General features: G+C 43.6%; 1 protein-coding gene across 2 annotated transcripts in view; it reads left to right on the forward strand.

Annotated features, from left to right (window-relative positions):
• The window catches only part of LOC147897397 (uncharacterized), an 85,595-nt gene that overhangs the window by 13,212 nt on the left and 50,262 nt on the right, over positions 1 to 22,121 (forward strand). For both annotated transcript variants that reach the window (XM_087380513.1, XM_087380512.1), the window contains exons 5-6: positions 10,286 to 10,465; positions 13,159 to 13,411. In XM_087380513.1, the coding sequence (XP_087236639.1) occupies positions 10,286 to 10,465; positions 13,159 to 13,411 (433 nt within the window). The remainder of the gene's footprint in view (positions 1 to 10,285; positions 10,466 to 13,158; positions 13,412 to 22,121) is intronic.

Raw genomic sequence — 22,121 nt, forward strand, 5'->3', positions numbered from 1 at the left:
ATGGGTACCCGAAGAAAACTGGGTTTAAGAAGAAGTGGATTAGCAAAGGGAGTACCTCACAACCTAGTGGTCAAGCGAAGCGGGCGAAACCAATTGAGACTCCAAAATCAAGTACCACCATTGGAATGAAAAGAAAAGTAACACCAATGGCAGCCCGGGCTTGGTCGAAGTCTTCTTTGAACCCAGAGCAAAGGGAAAAAGCGAGGAGAGAAGGCTTGTGTTTGGGATGCCTTTAGCCACATCAGTGGAAAGATTGTCCACGAAACAAGGATCGTCGGATGGCGGAGATGGTGGTCTCAGAATGCGACGTGGAAATGGAGGGAAGTCCAAGAGCAGAACAGATGCAGATTCAGCCAGCGGGATCTTCTTGAAGGTTAGTACGTGTTTTGTTATGTGTGTCTGTTGCTAAGTTAGTAACTAGTGCACCTGATAATATCCTATCAAAGCCCGCAGCAACGGGGTATACAGTCTTTAATGATACGGAGTTAATTAAGATGAAAGGGCAAGTAGCTAATCATGATGTCATTGTGTTGTTTGCCTCAGCATCAACACACAGTGTAAGTAACTCCAAGCTTGTAAAGAGGCTGAAACTAAAGACTAGTCCGTCTGACTATGCATATACAGTCAGAATGGCAGATGGAAGTTCAACTGAAGTATGGAACCAAAGGGTTACCCAGTTGGAGCTTTGAATTCAGGACTATGCTGAGAAGCTTGATTTTGAAATGACAAAGCTTGCTCATGCAGACATAGCCCTGGGTAAGGCTTGGCATTCTAGAAAGAATCCAGCCATAGATTGGGAAAAGCACATTTATCGATTCAAGATGAATGATGTGCTGCATGTCTTACAAGGTAAAAAAGATATACCTTAAGGACCGTTGGTTTCCGTAATGGAAATTCGAAAAGCTTAAGAAGAGTTTTTGTTTCTTTGTACAGCATCGGTAGAGCCAATTGATGATTCTTCGGCTAGCACTGATGTTGCTCAAAATGGAGAGATGGCCAAGCTGGCTGATCAAATAGCATAGGAGTTCTCTTATTGTTTTAGGGATGAGCTACCTTATGGGTTACCTCCAGAGCAGAATGTTCAGCATAAGATTGAACTAATCCCGGGGGCAGAACCTATAAATAGACCTCTCTATAGGTTGAGTTTTACTGAAGAGGCGGAGGTGCGAAGACAATCAGAAGAATACCTCAAGTTGGAGCAGATTCAACTAAGTTTCTCACCTTTTGCTTCGCTAGTGATATTAAAGAAGAAGAAAGATGATAGTTTTCGCCTCTGTATAGATTACAGAGCATTGAATAATATCACTATTAAGCACAGGTATCCGATGGCTCGGATCGATGATTTGCTAGATGCATTACATGGGGCCGTAATTTTCAGTAAGATAAATCTTAAATGTGGCTACCATCAGATCCGTATTAGAGCCAAGGATGTGCATAAAACTGCTTTTAGAAGTAGGTTTGGACATTATGAGTTTTTGGTAATGCCCCTTGGACTTACTAATGCTCCAGCTACATTCGTCATGCTTATGAATGATTTACTACATCCGTATATTTGAAAGTTTATAGTACACTTTATTGACGATATTCTGGTATTCAGTAAAAGTATTACTGAGCATCATGAACTCTTAAGAATAGTGTTCAGTACTTTGAGGAAAGCCAATCTTTATGTAAATAAAAAGAAAACTATACTGTGTATGGTAAGACTTGAAGATTTAGGATTCATAATTATTCCTGAGGGGGTAGAAATGGATCCAAAGAAAGTGGCTGCGATACTGACTTGGCCAATCCCTCAGAGTTTGACCGCTTTGCGATCATTCTTGGGATTTGTCCAATTTTATCGAAGGCATATCAAAGGATATTCCAAAATAGTATTGCCATTGACTGATCTGACCTCAGATAAAGTACCTTTTATATGGGGACAGAATCAACAGGAAAGTTTTAACACCATAAAACAAGCTGTGGTCTCAGGACCGGTGGTAAAAATAGTTGATCTCCAAAAACGGTTTTTTCTTGAAACCGATGCAAGTGGCATTGTGGTAGGAGCAGTTCTCCTCCAAGAGGGAAGGCCAGTAGCCTTTGAAAGCAAGAAGCTTTCTCCCTCTCAACGGAAGTAGCGAACTCATGAATTAGAGTTGTATGCTATTGTCCATGCTCTGAAAACATGGAGACATTATTTGTGTGGGTCAGAGTTTTATGTTGATGTTGATCATGATACTCTGAAACATTTTTGTAAACAACTTGACTTGAGAGGCTGCCAAGCTAGGTGGGTAGAACTCATGTAGGAGTTTAACTTGACGATTCGGTACCGAAGAGAGAAGGATAATAAAGTTGATGATGCGCTGTCACGCATTATGCATAATATGAGTTTCACGGTATTAGAGAGTACTCTAATGACCGAGATTAGAGAAACTCAAAAGGTGGACGAGTTTGTCCAGAGCGTTTGGCCCAAGGCTCATGTACTCAAACCCGGGGAAAAGAATGACCTGGCATCCAGAAAAGGCCAAACTTATGCAAGATATGCCATAAGGGATGGCATGCTGAAAAGAAATGGCAAGGTACTATACCTAATCAGAATGATCTCAGGCAGAGTGTCATTCAACAGTGCCATGATAGCCCATGTGCGGGACATCCAGGAGTCGAGAAGACATATGATCTCGTGAAACGAGATTTCTTTTGGCCAAAGATGAACAAGCATATTCATGAATATGTGACACGTTGTTTTCGTGTCAAGTAAGGAAGGCAGAACGAGTGAAGCCACCCGGACTTTTACAGTCCTTGGAGATACCACTGGATAGGTGGGAGAGCATTTCCATGGACTTTATTGAACGTCTGCCTACGACACAAGGTGGGTCTGCCTACGACACAAGGTGGATATGATTCTATCCTTGTGGTGGTTGATCGTCTTATCAAGATGGCTGACTTCATTCCAACTAGAGAGTCTATTAGTGCCCCGCAAGTAGCGGATTTGTTTATTAGACATATATTTCGTTTGCATGGATTACCCAAATCCATAGTGTCAGTCAGAGATGTCAAATTTACCGGTCATTTTTGGACTGCGGTGTTTGAGACACTAAGGACTGAGTTGGGAATGAGTAGTGGGGATCATCCAGAAACGGATGGTCAAACGGAAAGAATGAACCAAATTTTAGAGGATATGCTTAGAGCATATGTGTCATTGAGGCAACATACATGGGACAAGTGGTTGCCATTTAAGAGTTTGCCTACAATGATAGAAAACATTCCTCTACTGGGTTGAGCCCTTTTGAGCTGAACTATGGTTATAGACGAGCGAATCCAACTATAGTTGGAATGCCTCAGAAAGTGCCTAGTGCCGCAAACTTTGTGGTTCAGATGCGGGAGATGCTAGCACTTGCGAGAGCTAACATCCGCCAAGCTATGGATAGAGCTAAGGCGTATGCGGATGAAAACCGATCCGCTAGAGAATTTAAGGAAGGAGAAAAAGTTTTTCTCAGAGTTCCTTGACACTCTAAGTCTTTGACTGCAGGAGAGTGTGCTAAATTATCACCTTGATATTGTGGGCCATGGTTAATTCTAAAAAGAATAGGCAAGGTAGCCTATAAATTAGAATTGCCACAGGGTTGTAAGGTGCACCCAGTGTTTCATGTTTCTTGTTTAAAGAAATTTTTGCATACAGGTGACTCACTAATCGAGGGTGTTGTTTTGTTTTAGGAGATAGAGGATAATGCAAGACGCAAACCAACAGGAATCTTGGACCGAGGAACAATGCAAGTACGCAATCGGAAGATACCCACAGTGTTGGTTGCATGGCATGGTTTACCTCTATCAGAAGCTACTTGGGAATCTGTATACCAGTTACGGGAAGTATTCTCAGACTTTATCATCGAGGACGCTGATGCCTGAAGAGGGAAGGAATGTTACGCTCAAGTCGAGGTAACATGACCTCGGAAGGGTCAGTTGACATTTTCCTTTAAAGGATCAATGTTTATTTTATATTTGTTTGGGCTTCATGTAAATGATCAAAAAGGAATCAAGGTCAAGGTCCTTGGTGAGGGTGACATGGCACTAAACTAGGTGGATCTAAGGCTAAGGGACCTAAATGCATGAAATGTGCCAAGGGGCAAATGGTTTTAATGATATCCCAAGAGGGGTAAATGATGCATTAAGGAGGGACCCTAAAACGAAGACGTGGCATACTAGATCCATCTAGGGAATTTTGGGGCTTGGTGGAAATTAAGTAAGCAAGAGCTTCAACGTAACGAGTGTGAAGAAGAGAGAGCTTACTACTACCACCGAGATCGGCTGGGAGGTGATTTCGTGTGCCTGTGCCCGTGATTTGATGTAAAGCTAGGAGTAAGCAGGTTTGCATATAATAATTATGCTATAGGTGATGAGGCTCGTCCCATCCTATAGCGCCAGGTTCTCCATAGCAAGGGGGCTGATGGTAGTGGTGCAGGTCATGGGCAACATGGACAACAGGCTGCCTTGATTGGGCAAGCACCTGTAGGTATTACTCATGAGCAAAGAACGTGGGATGCACGTAATGCGTTCATTGTTCCTCATATCAGGTCCTACGGGACTGCTAAAGATGCTTGTGATATTTTGGAACATATGTATCAAGCTTGCAATGAGTCGAGAGTCTCATATTTGCGCGGACAGCTTGATAGCGTGCACATGGATGAGGGTGACTCTAAGCGGGAACATGTCACCAAGATTCAAGATTTGCGAGAGCAACTCTTATACATTGATGAGGTCATTCTAGACCCATTATTTTGAACTCCTTGCCGGAATCTTATGTTTCTTTTCATTTGTCTCTCAATCTTTCGATGCGAGGGAATCAGAATCGCCTCATTTTGTAGGAGGAGCAGATATGGAAAAATATGGCTTCACGTTCTCATAATGGGAAGCATGCTTTTTCAGCAAGGATAAGGGCAAAAATAAAGTTCAGCCTAGTCACGCCTCTACCAGTGGTTCTGGACATGCACGTGCAGGTGGGAAGTTAAAAGCCTTTCAAGAAAGGCAAGTGCCATTATTGCAAAAAGCCAATTCATCACATCAGTGAATGTCCCAAGAGACTTGCAAAGGGGAAAAATAGAGAGTTTGGTATGTCAGTTTCAGACTCAGCTCATAATGCAGGTTCCAATGATAGTTTTGCCCATTTTGTTGAGCATGATTGGGCTTTGTTTACTTGCAACTATGATGTTTCTTGGGAGTCATGTATTTTTCAGCATCAATGAGACGGCTAAGACATGGTACTTTGATAGCGGTGCTTCCTGTCATATTAGCTCACATAAATCTTTCTTTGATAAGTTATCCAGCATCCCTAGGATTAAAAAGAATTTACTTCTTTGTCTCCTCTTTCTCTCGAAGAGTTTATTAGGTCACCTTTGAGGATGACAGATGTATGGTCCGTGACAAGAAGAGAGATTATGCCTTGGTTTTCACCGGTACATTATGTCACGGGTTATTTCAGCTTGATTCCTATGAGAAAAGAGCATATTCAGCTATTGTGGCTTCTACCTCTGCCATGCAAGATGCAAAGTTATGGTATGCCAAGTTTGGCATGTAAATTATGGAAGCCTTATGTTATTGCAAAAGCTCAATATAGTTGATGCCTTGCCTTGTTTGGACTCTGGAGACTCCTCCAAACAAAATATGTGAGGGCTGTATTTTGGGTAAAATGCTGTGTTTTTTCTTTCCCAAGGATGGTGCTGTCGGGGCTACATGAAAATTATAACTCGTCCATACTGATGTTTGTGGATCCATAGAGGTCATCTTTATTATGTTACATTCATATGTGACTTCACATGTTTATGGTTTTCAATCTAGTGAGTGACTATCATGAGATTGAAACTGCACTATGTTGTGTTTTTAGAGGATGAGTTTGGGAATGTTCTTGGATTCAAAACACAACATACTACAGTTTCAATCTCACAAAGTCACTCATAAGATTGAAAACCATAACCATTTAAGATAGAAAGAATTATCGCAATACCAACATACCACAACTTGGACGAAAACTTCACAAGGTGAAATTCGCATGTCCGCTAATACGGCAGAAGCATATACCTAGATGAATCCAGGAACATTCCCCAACTCATCCTCTAAATACACAACATAGTGCAGTTTCAATCTCACAATAGTCACTCATAAGATTGAAAACCATAAACTCCATCACGCATAGCAGGGACTAGCTACTATGACATCCCCACTGACGTCATCAGCGCCCAATAGTGGGTGTAGACCATAGTATAAAATTATGCTCTCATACATACAAATCCACATACCACCCACACATACTTGAGCATCAATTTATACAAAGTCTTCGTACTGAGTTTCTATCGGCACTCCGGAGGTGAAGGGCAAACTCAGCCATGACAAAGGCTAGCACTAAAGGAGAAGGCTAATCAAAAAGGCTAATCAAAAAGTAGTCCAAATCTCTTCATTCAAGCTACAACTGCTTGTGAAGTCTAACGATTTCATTTTAGTCTCTCCCAAATGAGCATCTAAATCGAAATCTAGCTGATAGGGCAACACACCATTTAAGATAGAAAGAATGATCACAGAACCAGCAAGCCACAACTTGGATGAAAACTTCACAAGGTGAAATTTGCATGTCCGCTAATACGGTAGAAGCATATACCTAGATGAATCCAGGAACATTCCCAAACTCATCCTCTAAAAACACAACATAGTGCAATTTCAATCTCACGATAGTCACTCATAAGATTGAAAACCATAAACTCCATCATGCATAGTAGGGACTAGCTACTATGACATCCCCACTGACGTCATCAGCGCCCAACAGTGGGTGTAGACCATAGTATAAAATTATGCTCTCACACATACAAATCCACACACCCACACATACTTGAGCATCAATTTATACAAAGTCTTCGTACTGAGTTTTTGTCGGCACTCTGGAGATAAATGACAAACTCAGTCAAGACGAAGGCTAGCACTAAAGGAGAAGGCTAATAAAAAAGTAGTCCAAATCTCCTCATTCAAGCTACAACTGCTTGTGAAGTCTAACGATTTCATTTTAGTCTCTCCCAAATGAGCATCTAAATCTAAATCTAGCTGATAGGGCAACACACCATTTAAGATAGAAAGAATTATCGCAATACCAGTAGGCCGCAACTTGGACGAAATATTCACAAGGTGAAATTTGCACGTCTGCTAATACGGCAAAAGCATATACCTAGATGAATCCAGGAACATTCCAAAACTCATCCTCTAAAAACACAACATAGTGCAGTTTCAATCTCACAATAGTCACTCATAAGATTGAAAACTATAAACTCCATCACGCATAGCAGGGACTAGCTACTATGACATTCCCACTGACGTCATCAGCGCCCAACAGTGGGTGTAGACCATAGTATAAAAGTATGCTCTCACACGTACAAATCCACACACCCACACATACTTGAGCATCAATTTATACAAAGTCTTCGTACTGAGTTTCTGTCGGCACTCCGGAGGTGAAGGGCAAACTCAGCCATGACGAAGGCTAGCACTAAAGGAGAAGGCTAATAAAAAAGTAGTCCAAATCTCTTCATTCAAGCTACAACTGCTTGTGAAGTCTAACGATTTCATTTTAGTCTCTCCCAAATGAGCATCTAAATCTAAATCTAGCTGACAGGGCAATGACCATTTAAGATATAAAGAATTATCGCAATACCAGCAGGCCGCAACTTGGAAGAAAACTTCACAAGGTGAAATTTGCATGTCCGCTAATATGGCAAAAGCATATACCTAGATGAATCTAGGAACATTCCCAAACTCATCCTCTAAAAACACAACATAGTGCAATTTGAATCTCATGATAGTCAATCATAAGATTGAAAACCATAAACTCCATCACGCATAGCAGGGACTAGCTACTATGACATCCCCACTGACGTCATCAGCGCCCAACAGTGGGTGTAGACCATAGTATAAAATTATGCTCTCACACATACAAATCCACACACCCACACATACTTGAGCATCAATTTATACAATGTCTTCGTACCGAGTTTCTGTCAACACTCCGAAGGTGAAGGGCAAACTCAGCCATGACGAAGGCTAGCACTAAAGGAGAAGGCTAAGAGGATGAGTTTGGGAATGTTCCTGGATTCATCTAGGTATATGACTTCACATGTTTTACTTGGGCCTATGCTTTTAAGCAGAAGTCTGAAGTTTGCAATGTGGTCAAACAATTTGTTGCATTGGTTGAAAATCAATCTGAATGCAGACCCTCTATTTAGATTGAGGGGGGGAATATCTGTTCAAGGCATTGTAACAATTTTTTGCTGAGAAGGGTGTTAAACGTTAGTTTACGGTGAGGTATACTCCTCAATAGAATGGGAAGGGTGAAAGGAAGAAATGGTCACTTTTGGAGATGGGGAGATGCATGCTAAAAGCAAAAGGATTGCCACTTAAATTTTGGATGGAAGCCATCATGTGCTCGAATCATATTTTGAACAGTGTCCCACGAAGGCTCTTAAGGTCATGACACCTTATCAAGCATGGTTTGGTTGTAAGCCCAATGTGGGCTATTTTCATACATTTGGTTATGTAGGATATGCACATGTGCTTGACAAGTTGCATGGCAATCTTGATGACAAGGTAGAGAAGTGCATTTCTTTGGTTACAATTGTGAAAGCAAGGGGTATAGACTTTATAATCCCGTGACCAAGAAGTTATCACTAGTTGGGATGTTATCTTTGCTGAAATTGCAGAGCTGACCTTTGTTGGTTTTGACAGAAATCCTGAACCCTCTGACGGGCTGCTGCCCATTTCCTTAGATGCTGCACCTAATATGCCAGTGGAAAATGATAATTTGCAGCAAAATACTCTAGTGGGTGATGCCTCAGTTCAGCCTATGGCTGAGTCTGTTTTCCAGGAAGAGATTGATGATGTTGTATCATGTGAAAGTATAGCATTGCAGGAAGCAAGATCAGTACATCGTTGATCCACATGAGAGCACCCTCTATGTCAGGAAGGGAGGGCCAGATTTTCTCATCATTGTTCTCTATGTCGATGACATGCCGTTCACTGGTACTAATGCTGCATAAAAAGCAGATTTCAAGGCTGAGTTACAGCAGATGTTTGAGATGTCAGATTTGGGGTTACTTCACTACCATTTGAGCATCCAGTTTATATAGGATGATAGAGGTATTGGGCTGTTGCAGTCCAAGAATATTGGTAAGCTCTTGGAACGGATTTAGATTGAGATGCTCGTTTGGGAGAGACTAAAATGAAATCGTTTAGACTTCACAAGCAGTTGTAGCTTGAATGAAGAGATTTTGACTACTTTTTGATTAGCCTTCTCCTTTAGTGCTAGCCTTCGTCATGGCTGAGTTTGCCCGTCACCTCCGGAGTGCCAACAGAAACTCAGTACAAAGACTGTGTATAAATGGATGCTCAAGTATGTGTGGGTGTGTGGATTTGTATGTGCGAGAGCATACTTTTATACTATGGTCTAGACCCACTATGGGTGCTGATGATGTCAGTGGGGATGTCATAGTAGCTAGTCCCTGCTATGCGTGATGGAGTTTATGGTTTTCAATCTTATGAGTGACTATCGTGAGATTGAAACTGCACTATGTTGTGTTTTTAGAGGATGAGTTTGGGAATTTTCCTGGATTCATCTAGGTATAAGCTCTTGGAACTGTTCAGATTTCACAAAATTGCAAACCCATCTCTACCCAATACTCACTGATAGTTAGAGTGCCATTGCAGTGGCATGGAAATTAAAGGAATCCTGTGTTTCATACTCATAATAAACACATTGAAATTCATTATCTTTATGTTATGGAGGGGTTACATGCACGGGGCATCAGCTTGGTTTTTTGCCCTACATAGCAGAATGTGGCAGATTTCTTCACTAAAGCATTACCTCATCTAAAGTTTGAGGCCTTTCGCAAAGCTTTCCATTCCAACAACATTTATAACACTTTTGGTGTATCTTTTGAGATGTATTTAGCCTTATGAGGATGAGTTTGGGAAAGTTCCTGGATTCATCTAGGTATATGTATTTAGCCTTATGAGGATCATTCATGTAGCTTGATGAGGAAGCTTCAAGTGCGGGGCATATTTGCTGTTATATTAGACCTAGAGTTATTTCTTTGAGTTTTTCATCCCTCATAAGATGTCTAGTTGTTGTTCTTGAGCCTTTCTTTTGTATAAAATGACTAGTCCTTTTAACAATTGCATGTGTGTTTGTGAAATTTGCAGCCTTTTGTTAAAAGCCTGCTTTCTGTTCTCTGTTTTGGGAAAAGATCTTACATGTGATGATAAAACTTCTTTGCCAATGCAGATATGCTTTACCTAAATAAACAACGTTTAATGGCGGTTGAAGACCTTCAGAAAGCTGAAAGAGAAAGAGAGCTCTTACTTGCAAAAATAGGACTATTGGAAGCTGAGATGGAGGCCAGTGCTGTAGAATGCAATGTTTTACAGCGTCAGTTGGAGGGGCTCAAGTCAAAGTATGATGCAGGTGAGATTTTGATTAGTTCTCTAACCATACTAAATGATGGAAATGAATGCTCTTTGTAAGATTTTGAGCAACGAGAATCTTGAAGATTGGGGGTTTTAACACACTTCGGAAATGTAACCATGCAGTGATATTCTATGCATGATGTTAAGTTAAGCACATTGACTTTCATGAGTTAGGGGCTTTTTTCAAGGAACCGACATGTCTTTGAGTTATGGAGTTTTGATGTTAGTGATTTACCGATTTTGATTTTCTCTCTCGGTCATCAAGTGCAGTAACTCTACTTTACTTTCAGATGGCTTAATCTTTGAGGAAATCCACATTGATCTGATAAGATCTTTATTACTTGTTCAACCTTTGTTCACCATGAGACAATCGAACCACTGAAGGGAGGGTAGAGATAGTCACCATCTCTGGCTTTTGGGTCCCACACCAAATGGGGATTTACGATCGACCAATCGCTGAATAGGAATATCAAACATAGGGGACGACTCCTTTGCTCTAACTAATGAATCGTTGTTTCAATTGATTGCCACCCACAAGTAGAGAGCACATCACCTCCCTCTTTGGACTGCCCCGCCCTACGTGCTTGAGCAAAAAATTGGGGGCTCCTAAGTGTAAAGACCATGTCTCAATGTTGTCACCATACACTCACATATGTGAGCAGTCCGCCTGCTCTTGCTACCAATTTGGCCTTTCGACATATTGTCACAAATAGTGAGCACACCACATCGCTCCACGCCACACACATTGCAAGATACGACTTCTAAAAATGCTGGATTGCCTTTAGAGGCTCTTAAAAGGAGATACTTTCCATCTCAAGGATGTCTCCAATTGCATGATGCTAGAGAGGCGTGTGGTAGACCCAATTGAAGGCTTTGTTACTATGCAGCCACAAGAAAAGGAGAGTTTTCAACCCTATTGGACTCAAGATTAAGACCCAAGTGGAGATCACAGAGAGCTTAGTTCTAGAGAAAGCTTTAGCATATTCAGAGTTTCAAGAAAGATTTTGGAAGTGGGGATCTATAGACTAGCCAGAAGGATCTGATTGCACAAGACATATCGGTTCTGATAGTACGGATTGAAACAAACCTAGATGCTTGGTGCCTGGCAAGCATAGTTACCAGGGAACGGGAACATTCTGGAAATTCAGGTGTCGGAATGGGATCGTTCCGGGAAGGGGGAACGGGAACAAGAACGCCATGTCATACACGACACATCATCATATGACATAAAATTATGTTAGAAAATGAAAGAAACTAACATTTTACAGCTTTAAACTTTCTATATAAGCTCTGAAATGCCCATTTGAAACTTTCAAAGAGCAATTTTATTTTATTTTGGTGGAAGTTCTGGGGCCGTTCCTGTTCCGGTTTGCTTCTTGGAATGGTGTTCCAGACGTTCCGGATGTCGGAACACCGTTTCTTGGTAACTATGCTGGCAAGATCGAGGTTGTTCCTAGTTTCCCAGATGCTTGGTGCATGGCTTACTCATTAGTGATGTTCAACAGGGAATGATTCACTCATTGAACTTGAGGATGGTACCTAGGCATCTCAAAGATTCTAATGTGTGTGAGCTGGTTTGGCAGCGCCATATGCAGGTGGTGCTTTGATTGTACCTATGATCTAGGTTGGTTCTAGCTTTTGTGGTTGATACGGAACAAGACTTGGATGTGCAAGTGTTTTTGGGAGGTTGGAGCTAAGTACAAGGACACATTCAGCCTGTTCTAAAAAGCTTCTTTAGGAGGTACAAGGAGCATCTCATTGATTGGATGGGTGTCGACCACAATGGGATGTGTTAGGATAGATGGGTCATTGCCCCACTTTCGAACCTCCAAATGAGGACATGGGTCCAGAACACATGCAACAAGCATGGGTTCGAGAGGGCTTCCATGTGGACACAAGGTGAAGGTGCCACTTGGCAGATCTGAGAGGAGAGTAGGGGCTGCTTATGTGCAGCACTATGCTGTGCATGATGTACAGCCATGTGGGCAGCAGCAAAGGCTGCCACATAGGCTGTATAAAGGGCCCAGCAGCATGGGCTGGGTGGCCATGCACTTGGGGCTGAAATCGGCCAACTATGAGGGCTAGCATGCCCTAAAGAATGGGGTAAATGGCCTATGGGCCTTTTATAGGCCTGGCATGTGTCAGATATGGCAGCCAAATTGGGGCAGTAGGCAGTGGCCAAGTCGGCCATGATAGGTTGGCAAGGGCCTTGAGCAGGTCAGCCTGGTGTCCCAGGAGGCTGGATGACAATCTGCAAGTCAGTGCTTGTTTGAGGCTGAGTTGGGGATGGCAATCTGTAGGTCAGCCTGGTATAACTAAGCTTCTAAGCTTTGCAAATCATGAGGCTACTTTGAACCTGATGGACTTGCCATCTAGCTGAGTTTCTTCAAAGGAACAATATCCACATAAGCCAGGCATGGCAGTGCATCCAGTTGGAGCTATTTCAGGTTTGCAATCAATTCGGTGATTACTTTGTGGGATAAAATCCATTTCCTTCCTTGAAATAGCTGCTATTTGTGGTGTTCTCGTCTTATCCGTATTTTATTTTCTAAAGTAAGCTAGCATTCAAATTCAAAGAGCTGATATTCTGTAACATTCAATTTTAATTTTAATTTTATATGGTTGTCCTTCCTCTTGAATACAATTTTTGAAGTTTAACTTCCTGCATTTTGTATGTTGAATTTTGGCCAGATGTGAAGTTGGATGAGGCTGGGAGAAGAGCTTTGAAAAATGTGGTGGAACCGCCATCTGTTTTCAGTGAGCTTCTGCTTCGTATCGACTCAATGGTGCTAACAGGCGCTATATCTGCAGGTCAAGCAAGTGCACTCAGAAAACTTGCTTTGAACAAGGATTCTCAAGCAGCAGAAATTTTGTTTTCTATTCAAACTGAGGATGACAAGGAATTAGCTTCAAGCCTTCTACCTCTTTTGAATCCAAACAGAAGGTGTGCACTGTGAGCTGCTGGTTGGTGTTTTTACTGCATTTCTTTCTTAGGTGGACCTTCTGTACCTTTTCAGCAAACTGCTGTCTCACAGCTGTATAATTGAAAAGCCAAGTTTCTCTTTGATTTGCATACAACAAGGGATAGGATAGACGAAAAAGGGATGAAGCGTTTAAAGATGTCAGTTGTGGTTGTGATTTAATACTTGTGCTTTACCTATCTATTGCGGTTATGAGGAACTTGAAGGCATGAAAGCCTTTAGAATTTTCATTTGTGGATACTCTCAAATGAAAGATTAGAGGCCACGTCTTCAGGTTTCATGCTTTCATTACCAATAAATGATTGCTATTTACACAGCAAGCCTCTATGATGTGGTGGCAAAGGTCTGTCACATCAAACATTTCTTGAAGCTAGAAGTAACTAAAGGCGATGAAGGATCTTGGTATTCTGAGTATGGATGATAGAGTCATCCTGGCTGCAAAGACTTTCTTATGGGTTGTATTGCCCACTTAAATTTGACCTCCTAAAGGTTCATGCCCAACTGTAATTAAAGGCATGGCTGGTATTGTGAAAGGATCTTGCAAACTTCAATTTATGCAAGGTTTCTATATTGAAGCAGGTCTGTCTGAAAGTATTTTACCATGATTGGATTAAGCGTCATTGAGTGTCTCTTTTGTTTGGCTCACTGCTCAAGCCAACAATTATGTACAAAGGCACTATTTGAAGATGTGGACGTAGGAGCTTTGCTTTTGTTATATTCTGAGCATTTATGTTCCATAGCTTTTCTGTGGTAAGCCCTCAGTATATCATCAAATCATGTTGGCATTGTTGGTAGCCACTCCCCTCTAGCTAGGTAGATGGTACAGTAAATTGCTTTTTACTTAACTAAGATATGCATGAGCTGCCAAGGAATAAAAGATTCCACTTGTGGACTGCCTACCATCATAGTCACCAGTCCAATCTGAATCACTGAATGCATTAAGCTGAAATTCACCCCCCGGCATAGAACAATCCAAGATGCTGGGTGCCCTATAAGTATCAAAAAATGCGCTTAGTTGCACACCAGTGCGTGGTCTTAGGGCTGTGCATATATTTGCTCACCTATGACACACCAAACTCAATATTAGGACGTGTTGCGTAGGTAAATGAGGCAGCCAACAGCTTGGTTGTATAGGGTGGCATCAAAATATTCACTGCCATCATACATAGACAGCTTCAGCCCAAGTTCAATGGGAGTTGAAATTGGCTTATGATTCTTTGTTCTGAACCTGTGTAGCAGTCCTTGTATATACTTGGACTTTTTCAAGACAATGCCCTCTTCTGATGCCCTCTTCTGACTGTATAAATTGAATTCCGAAGTAATAATGCAAGAGTCCCAAATCTGACATCTCAAATTAAGCTTCAAGATCAGTCTTGAATTCTGCAATTCTGTCCTCATTGGTGCCTGTGAGAAGCATATCATCCACTTAAAGGATGATTATGATCAAATCCCCTTTGTCTCCCTTGACATAAAGGGTGCATTCAGTTGGATTGCTCTTCAACCCCTGGCTGCTTAAATAAGTGTGTATTTTCTCATACCAAGCCCATGGAGTTTTTTGCTTTACGCAGCTTACACACTTCACCTTCCTGTCCAGGCATCATAAATCCAATGGGCTTCCTCTACAGGTCCTCATTAAGGAAAGTGGTCTTAATGTCTAACGGATGCACTCTCCAACAGAAATGACAAGCCAGATGCCAGTGCTATAACACACTGGATGGTTGAAGTGGGGGAAAAAGTCTTATAATAGTCTATTCCCATTTGTTGGGAATGCCTTTAGCATCTAGCATTGCCTTGTACCTATGAATGGTACTGTCAGGTTTTCTTTTCACCTTGTAAACACATTTCGTCCTAATATGTTAGGACTTTAGGACTGTTTGGACAGCAACTTTAACCATGTGGAATAAACTCAGAATACTCACTGATCTTCCTCACTCACAGCAGCAAACACTCACTGAAAGCACTCAGACAATGCAGCATGTAGAGAAGGAATAGTACTCAGTATATTCATCCACCAAGTGTGGGAAAACTGCTCACAAAGAGAGCCAGAACCTCCAGCCAAGAGTGCTGCGAAAATTCGCAGTCAAGGAAGACTGCGATCAGTAGATCTGGCCCGACCTGTTCTGATGATGCACATTTTGTGGATACTGCTTATATGAGCAACTTATGTGATGAGGATGTGCACATAGGTAAAAAGGCTATTGTGTTGGAGTGTCACTGACCTCCCCTAATGAGGAGGACAAGGGGTTAGGACACTGTAGGATTTAGGAGTACCTGGATAGAACAGGTTCAAATTTAATCGAGGACCTGGCTGTATTTTGAATGAGAAAGAAAGAAAGAAAGAAAGAAAGAAAATTTATTAAAGTCTTTGGAAGACCGATGGGTCTATGAGACTGTGAAAATCCTGATACAACAAGCTGTGGTAGTGGAGCTACTGAACGAGCATCCATACCAATGCAAAATGCAAAAATGCAGAATGGCAGTACTAAGTCCTAAGTACAACATAGTCATGTCGATGGTTGACTATATATCAATCTCAACATCATCATCCATATCATCATCATCATCGGCAGCAGCAAGATATCAGGATGGATGAGGTAGTGGAGGCATGAAGTTGGCAATAGAGTGTTGTTGGCCACTCAGAGGTGCAGTCCTGGCATGTCTCCTGGTCGGGTCCATGCGGTAGTTTCTGGCTGGAGCAGACATCATCACACAGGTTGGGACAGTAAGCGCTAACCATTAACGGGTGCCATGGTTGTGCGCTTTAGTTAATGAATGTAGGTACCAAGAGGGATTGAAGGCCTAAGCGATATAGAGCCTAGGAAGCGATCAGGAATAGTTCGTGTGACCAAGTGCTACGAAGACCCTAGAAATTGCCCTTTGAGGCATGTGATTAAGGCTAGTCTAGGATTTGGTCACTTGGCATGTTGCCAAAAGAAATGAGCTTTGAGCTCCCTCACGTATGATTTTCTGTAGGAGCAGCCCGTGAGCTGAACTCTTGTACTCAGATTTTCTGAATGAATAAAGAGCTTCGGGGGGGTCCAGCTCGACGATTTGTCCTGGGCCCTAGTGTTGTGTGTGAGAGAGAGAGCGAGGGTGTGACTTGAAAGCAAAGATTTTCTGCACAGCCAGCTAGAACTAAAGAAATTTGACACTGTTTTTGGTGGTATTCAGTTGCATTGGTATTAGAGCCTGGTCCATCTTCTTTCTGAAGAAGTGACGATCAAGAGACGGAAGGAGTCTACGCAAGTGGACGATTGAACGTGATCTTTGCTAGATCTGTTTGCAAGAGCCAAGTACGAAGGCATCATAGAAGCTCATGGACGTCCAGCGCTAAAGAAATTTGCCTAGAGGGCTGAGCCGGTTGCATAAGCGCTGAGGCTTCGATGACCTGAAAGAGAACGGTGACAGAGACGATGCCCAAGATAATCATGCGTTGCGGACGGAAAGCTCACGTGGGAACTAGGCGAGAAGGCGTTTAATTTAGGCACCATGTTCACAGACCCCAGATGGAGAGTTTTATGTGCAACGATGAAAGGCCACCCAAGCTCACGTCAGTAGGCGGTCCAAGCTTCCCAGATGCTTCTGAAGTGTGTTCAGTCCTCTGTTGAAAGTAGTTTGGGCTCAGTGGATTTTTGCGTAGACCTACGTGGAGTGTGTTTGTGCAAGGCTATATTAGTCTTGGTACTAGACAGCGCTAAGATAACCGGGACCGATTTGCCAAAGATAACCAGATACGGTGAATTGCCATTACGCCCGACTCACAAGAATCTGCAAGTGACGGTGATGGCATATTTGCAGGCGTTGGCTATCTGTTTAGTCATCCCGTTCACCGATGAACCCCGATTTGGGCTATTCTCCAATCGTAGATAGTGCGCTGATGTGGCACACACATGTGCACGGTGACGCGGCGGACACACACTTGATGAAGTGGCAACATAAATGTTACCTAGATGACACGTGGAGGGTGACGTGTCAGTTGCTGAGGTGGCTGACCTGGTTAGTGTAACCTCGGTAAGTGAACCCTGGTTACAGCTAACCAGACCAGATTGGCCCAATTAGCCAAATTTTAGTTTGGTTCAGTTACTTTGGTTAGAGGTTTAGTTACAGACCAACTGGCCTGTTCACCTAACCAGATCAAAGAAAGTCAGTCTGGTTAGTGCAACTAGATAGTTACCCATCCAGTTACTGAAAAAAAAAGAAGTTGCAGAGACAGTTTTGGCCACTAGTTTCTACCTATCTGTCAGCTATTTTCCGCCAGAAATGCAGCAGAAAATCAGTAAAAGTCAGAGAGTGCAGAAATAAAGGGAAATGCATGCCTTTGAAGAGACAAAAAGGGGAAAACAGATGCATTCTTAGTGCTTTTTGCAGCAGCCAGGAAAGGGTTTGTACTTTTCGTTTATGCCTTGAGTTGACAGCCTATTACTGGCACAAGTTGTGAATGCAATACACCTATTGCTGAGGTATTTTCTCCTTGAAAAAGACAGGCTGAGTGCATTTTTTCCCCCCAAAAGGATTGCTTCATTAAGTATGAATGAAAACCGCAAGAGCAAGCTCTAATACGGGAGTACATCATGCCATGCATGTGAAAAATTAAAAACCAGCTCAAAAAGAGCTAACAAAAATCCATGGTGGAGGCTGAAAATGCCACCTCAACCCTGAAGGAGACTCAGAGAAGAAAGGAGATCCTCTTCAAACTCTGAAAAAAGTATCTCTATTGGCTGTAGCTGCTCTGAAGGATCCCTACATGCTCACCCAGATGGCCATCAGTGTGTGTATAGTATCAGTTTATATACTAGCCATAGACTGGGAAGGGTGAACCTAGGAACCCTCCGTCGTCTCCATACATCTGGCCCTCCATATATGCTAGGCTGCAATGCTAGCCAGAATCTCCCATGATGTGTCTACCGAGGCATGAGCAGCTCTGAAAGGAGTGAAGGGAACATCTTGGAGAGAACATGACTCCACATAATGAAGGCTTAGTCAGAGTCGTGTCTCTCGAAAAACACCTAAGGACTAGTAAGATATAACCATGCCAGTGATCCCCAAGCCATGAAGAAGGGTGCTCTATGAAATATGCTAAATATCCTAGCAACACTCTTCCAGATCATCCTCGCCTGTATGCACTCCAAGAGGCAATGCTGAACTGACTCAATTGCTGCGTGGCATTGAGGACAAGTAGGCTCAGTATGCCAAGCTACCATGCTAGCCAGAATCTCCCATGATGTGTCTACCGAGGCATGAGCAGCTCTGAAACAAAAAAGTATGGCATGAGAGAAGCTTACCCAACTTGGCACAATACCCGACATCCAATTTGTATTCCTGAATCATAAGAATATCAATGGGGTCCCCAGTAACACATGGATGAAGTTGGTTATGAATCCGCTGCCTACGGCGGCGGTGAGGTACACCTCCAAGGCCCTAGACGTTCCAACTGACAATCCTCATCGGTGAGATAAAGAAGCTAGATGAAAAACCTTACCCGACCTGGCAGTGGAGACAACCCTCTCTTGGAAAAAAATATTCCTATCAAGAGGAGGGAAGTTAACTGGGGAAAGCACTCCCACACCTGCAGAAGGGGAAGCTCTGTCCAGGGTGAACTGAACAACCTACTCCCCAAAGGTAGAGGGTACAATCTTCTTCTCCAACTCAAACTTTGCCATGTCTGCCAGAACTACAAAAGAATTCCTGAGTGATGCTTCTGGCGTAGGTGTGCAGAGTATTCTTGCGGATGGTGGAGTGGAAGCAATAACCCCCTTGCCTCTATCAAGAGGTGAAGAAAGAGGAGCAGAAGAGGAAGGGGGTTGCTGACAACGGGGGGGCAAAGCCATAAATGTGGCATTAACATGGAGTAAGGCACGAGTTTCGGCAATGAGTTGCTCGAGAGATGGAAGCTCCTCCACTTGAACATCTAAGGGGACAAAAGCAACCTCAGCATAAGGAACTAGGACATGAATATCTTCTTCCTGTAAGGAAGGGTCCAAGGCGCCATCAGTAGCCTCTTGAGGGGGAACTGGCTCACCAACTGTGATTGGCATCCAACGTGAGACGACTGGAACAAGACATGTTGACAGTCTTGGTCGGGTTGTAGAAGAATGTTCAAGATGAGAGGCTGTAGCGGACGGTCCTAGGCGAGAGGTGGGAAGATCGAGCAACGCGAAAAGTGGTAGGACGTGCAGTAGGTCCAGCTGAGGTGGTGCTATGAGGCGCTACATCCGTGAAACTTTTAGGCCTTTTCTTTTTTCTCTTCCTTGGGCAATCTCTGGCAAAGTGCCCAGGGGTCCTGCAAATCCTATATTGATCCTATGTCTCCCAGCGATTTCGACTCCTGCTTAAAGAATGAGCCATCTGGACACTGGAGCATGATGTGGTCATCCGTGATGTTAGGGTCAGAGACAATGACCTAACATGCGGTACCCCATCCGACATGACTACCTTTGCTGCCGAAGGAGGTATCCCAAGGAGGGGGGGATCTCGGTGACCATCCCGAAAGCGGCTCCAATGGAAGATAAGAGTCGATGATACACCTGAGGGAGGTCGAGGAATCTGATGAAGAGTGAAGTCGTCCGGCTACCTTCCTCCACAAGGTCAAAACCCAACGAGAAGGGCGTCAAGAAAATCCTCCTAGAGCTTAGTGCTAAGGGACAGGCCTGAAGCACTGAACTTGTTGCATCCGCGGAGTAAAAAACAACCTAGAAGAAACCTTGACCAAGCAGACGAACATCTGTGAGGTGCCCAATGAGGTCTCCAGGTAAAGCGAGGAGCATCCAATCCTTGGCCTGTAACCTGGAAGGGTGGGACCCGTGGATGCGAGCAAAGAGTGATGTCAAACTCTTCTGATCCGTATCTTTTCTGAGCTGCTGCAACTCGTTTTTTTGAGAACGTTATAGTTTTCGCAGCCTGTGGAAGTGAACGAGGATTGGCTGAAGGCTGAGCCATCGTCAATCGAGGTGGGAAGGCCAACTTGAACAAAATGAGGCTCCATCCACTCTAGACAATGCTGCCAGAAGGAAGAAGCCCGGAAGGGGCATAGGATGGCGGAAGGAAGGAGGCAGAAGGAGGCGGCTGAGGGGGTGCAGGGGAGAGGGAGGGTGGCCGGGAGAGGAGGCTGAGGGGCGGGAGAAGGATGCCGGGAGAGGAGGATGGAGGGGGTAGGGAAAGGGGTTGAAGGGGGATGGGGAAGGAGGGCGGGAGTGGGGAAAGGGGGCAGGGCAGCTGAGAGAAGGGGGTTGAAGGGGACAGGGGAGGGGGTGGGAGAGAGGGCGGAGGAGGGGGCGGGGGAGGAGGGAAAGAGGAGTGAGGGAGGGGGCGGGTAGGAGAGCCGAGAGGGGAGGGGGGCAGAAGGAGAGGGCGGTGTAGGGGGCTGAGGGGAGGGGGAGGGGCTGGCTGAGAGGGGAGGGGGGGGTTGGAGGAAGAACGGAGGGCAGCTAGAGTAGGGAGGAGCAGCAGCTCTTCAATCATACAGGCTGAGTGCATTGGTTGCATATACTCTGTGAAAGAGTTGGCATAGAGCAGAGTCAAAAGAATGCGGCAAGTTACAGACATTTACTGGCACAGATCATGGAAGCCAGAAGGGATCCATTCTTTCGCAGGCTCGTAAATCCTCATGAAGAGGAAGCGCAGCAGAGAGTTTCTTTTGGAGCAACCCAGAGGATGACTGCCAAAAAGAGATCCCTAGACGCAGTTCGTGTTCTTCCTGTAGATGATGTTTCCAGGAAGAGCAAGAAACCTCGAAAGGAGGACAGCAAAAAGAGGAAAGCAAGCAGTCAGGAAGGGAGTACGCCTTCCAAGAAGAAAAAGGCTAAGCATCATCATAGTTCTTCAAGTTCGTCTTCTTCTTCTAGCTCTACCTCTTCATCCTCGTTATCATCTTCTTCTTCTGGATCATTGAAGCCAAAGCATAAGAAGAAGAAGAAGAAGTTTGACAAAGAGCAAAGACCAAAGAGTTCAAAGAAGATGGGAAATCTGTCAGGTTTGCAACCTTTATGGCGAGTATGGATAGACAGAGAAAGCCATGCAATTCATTAGACAGTTTGATGCAGCTTTTGGCACGGAGATATTTTCAGTCTTTGAAGCTGCGCATGGTGAGTTTACACCTGACAGCAATGGCTAGTGCATGGTGGAGCGCCCAGACTATAGTTGGCTCTGCTCTAAAAAAGTGGAAGGGCTTCAAGAAAGCCTTCTACAAACAATTTATGCCCAAGCAATTCAAAGACCATGTCCTTGTCACCTGGGACAGCTTGCATATGGATGCATTAGATACTGTAGAGACCTACAACCAGAAATTTTGGGATGCATTTTTGCAAATCACTCCCTTCAAGAAGGGCTCAAAGAAGACCCAGGTAAGAAAGCATAGGTCTAGTCTCACGCCAAAGATTTAGGCTGTGGTTAGTACCCAGCAACTTAAGGGCATACATGATATCATGCACATAGCCACTGTGATGACGAGTTTAATGAATATGTAGGATCCCACCATAGTGACTTCTCTTTATGCCGGGACAACAGACAAGAAAAAGACAGCCATACCTCAGAGAAAAAGGAGTTTCCCAAGGCTCCGAAGAGGGAATTTCAGCCTTAGAAACCAAGGGAACCAAGCACCAAAAGCCTTCAAGGGCAAACCCCAGTTTCCCCTTGAGCAGATAGCCATATTTCGCAAAGAGGGGAAATGCTTCAGTG

This window comes from Dipteris shenzhenensis, chromosome 10 (genome assembly GCF_047967505.1).
Source record: "Dipteris shenzhenensis isolate YYH24624 ecotype China chromosome 10, Dip_SZ_1.0, whole genome shotgun sequence".
Classification (NCBI taxonomy): domain Eukaryota; kingdom Viridiplantae; phylum Streptophyta; class Polypodiopsida; order Gleicheniales; family Dipteridaceae; genus Dipteris; species Dipteris shenzhenensis.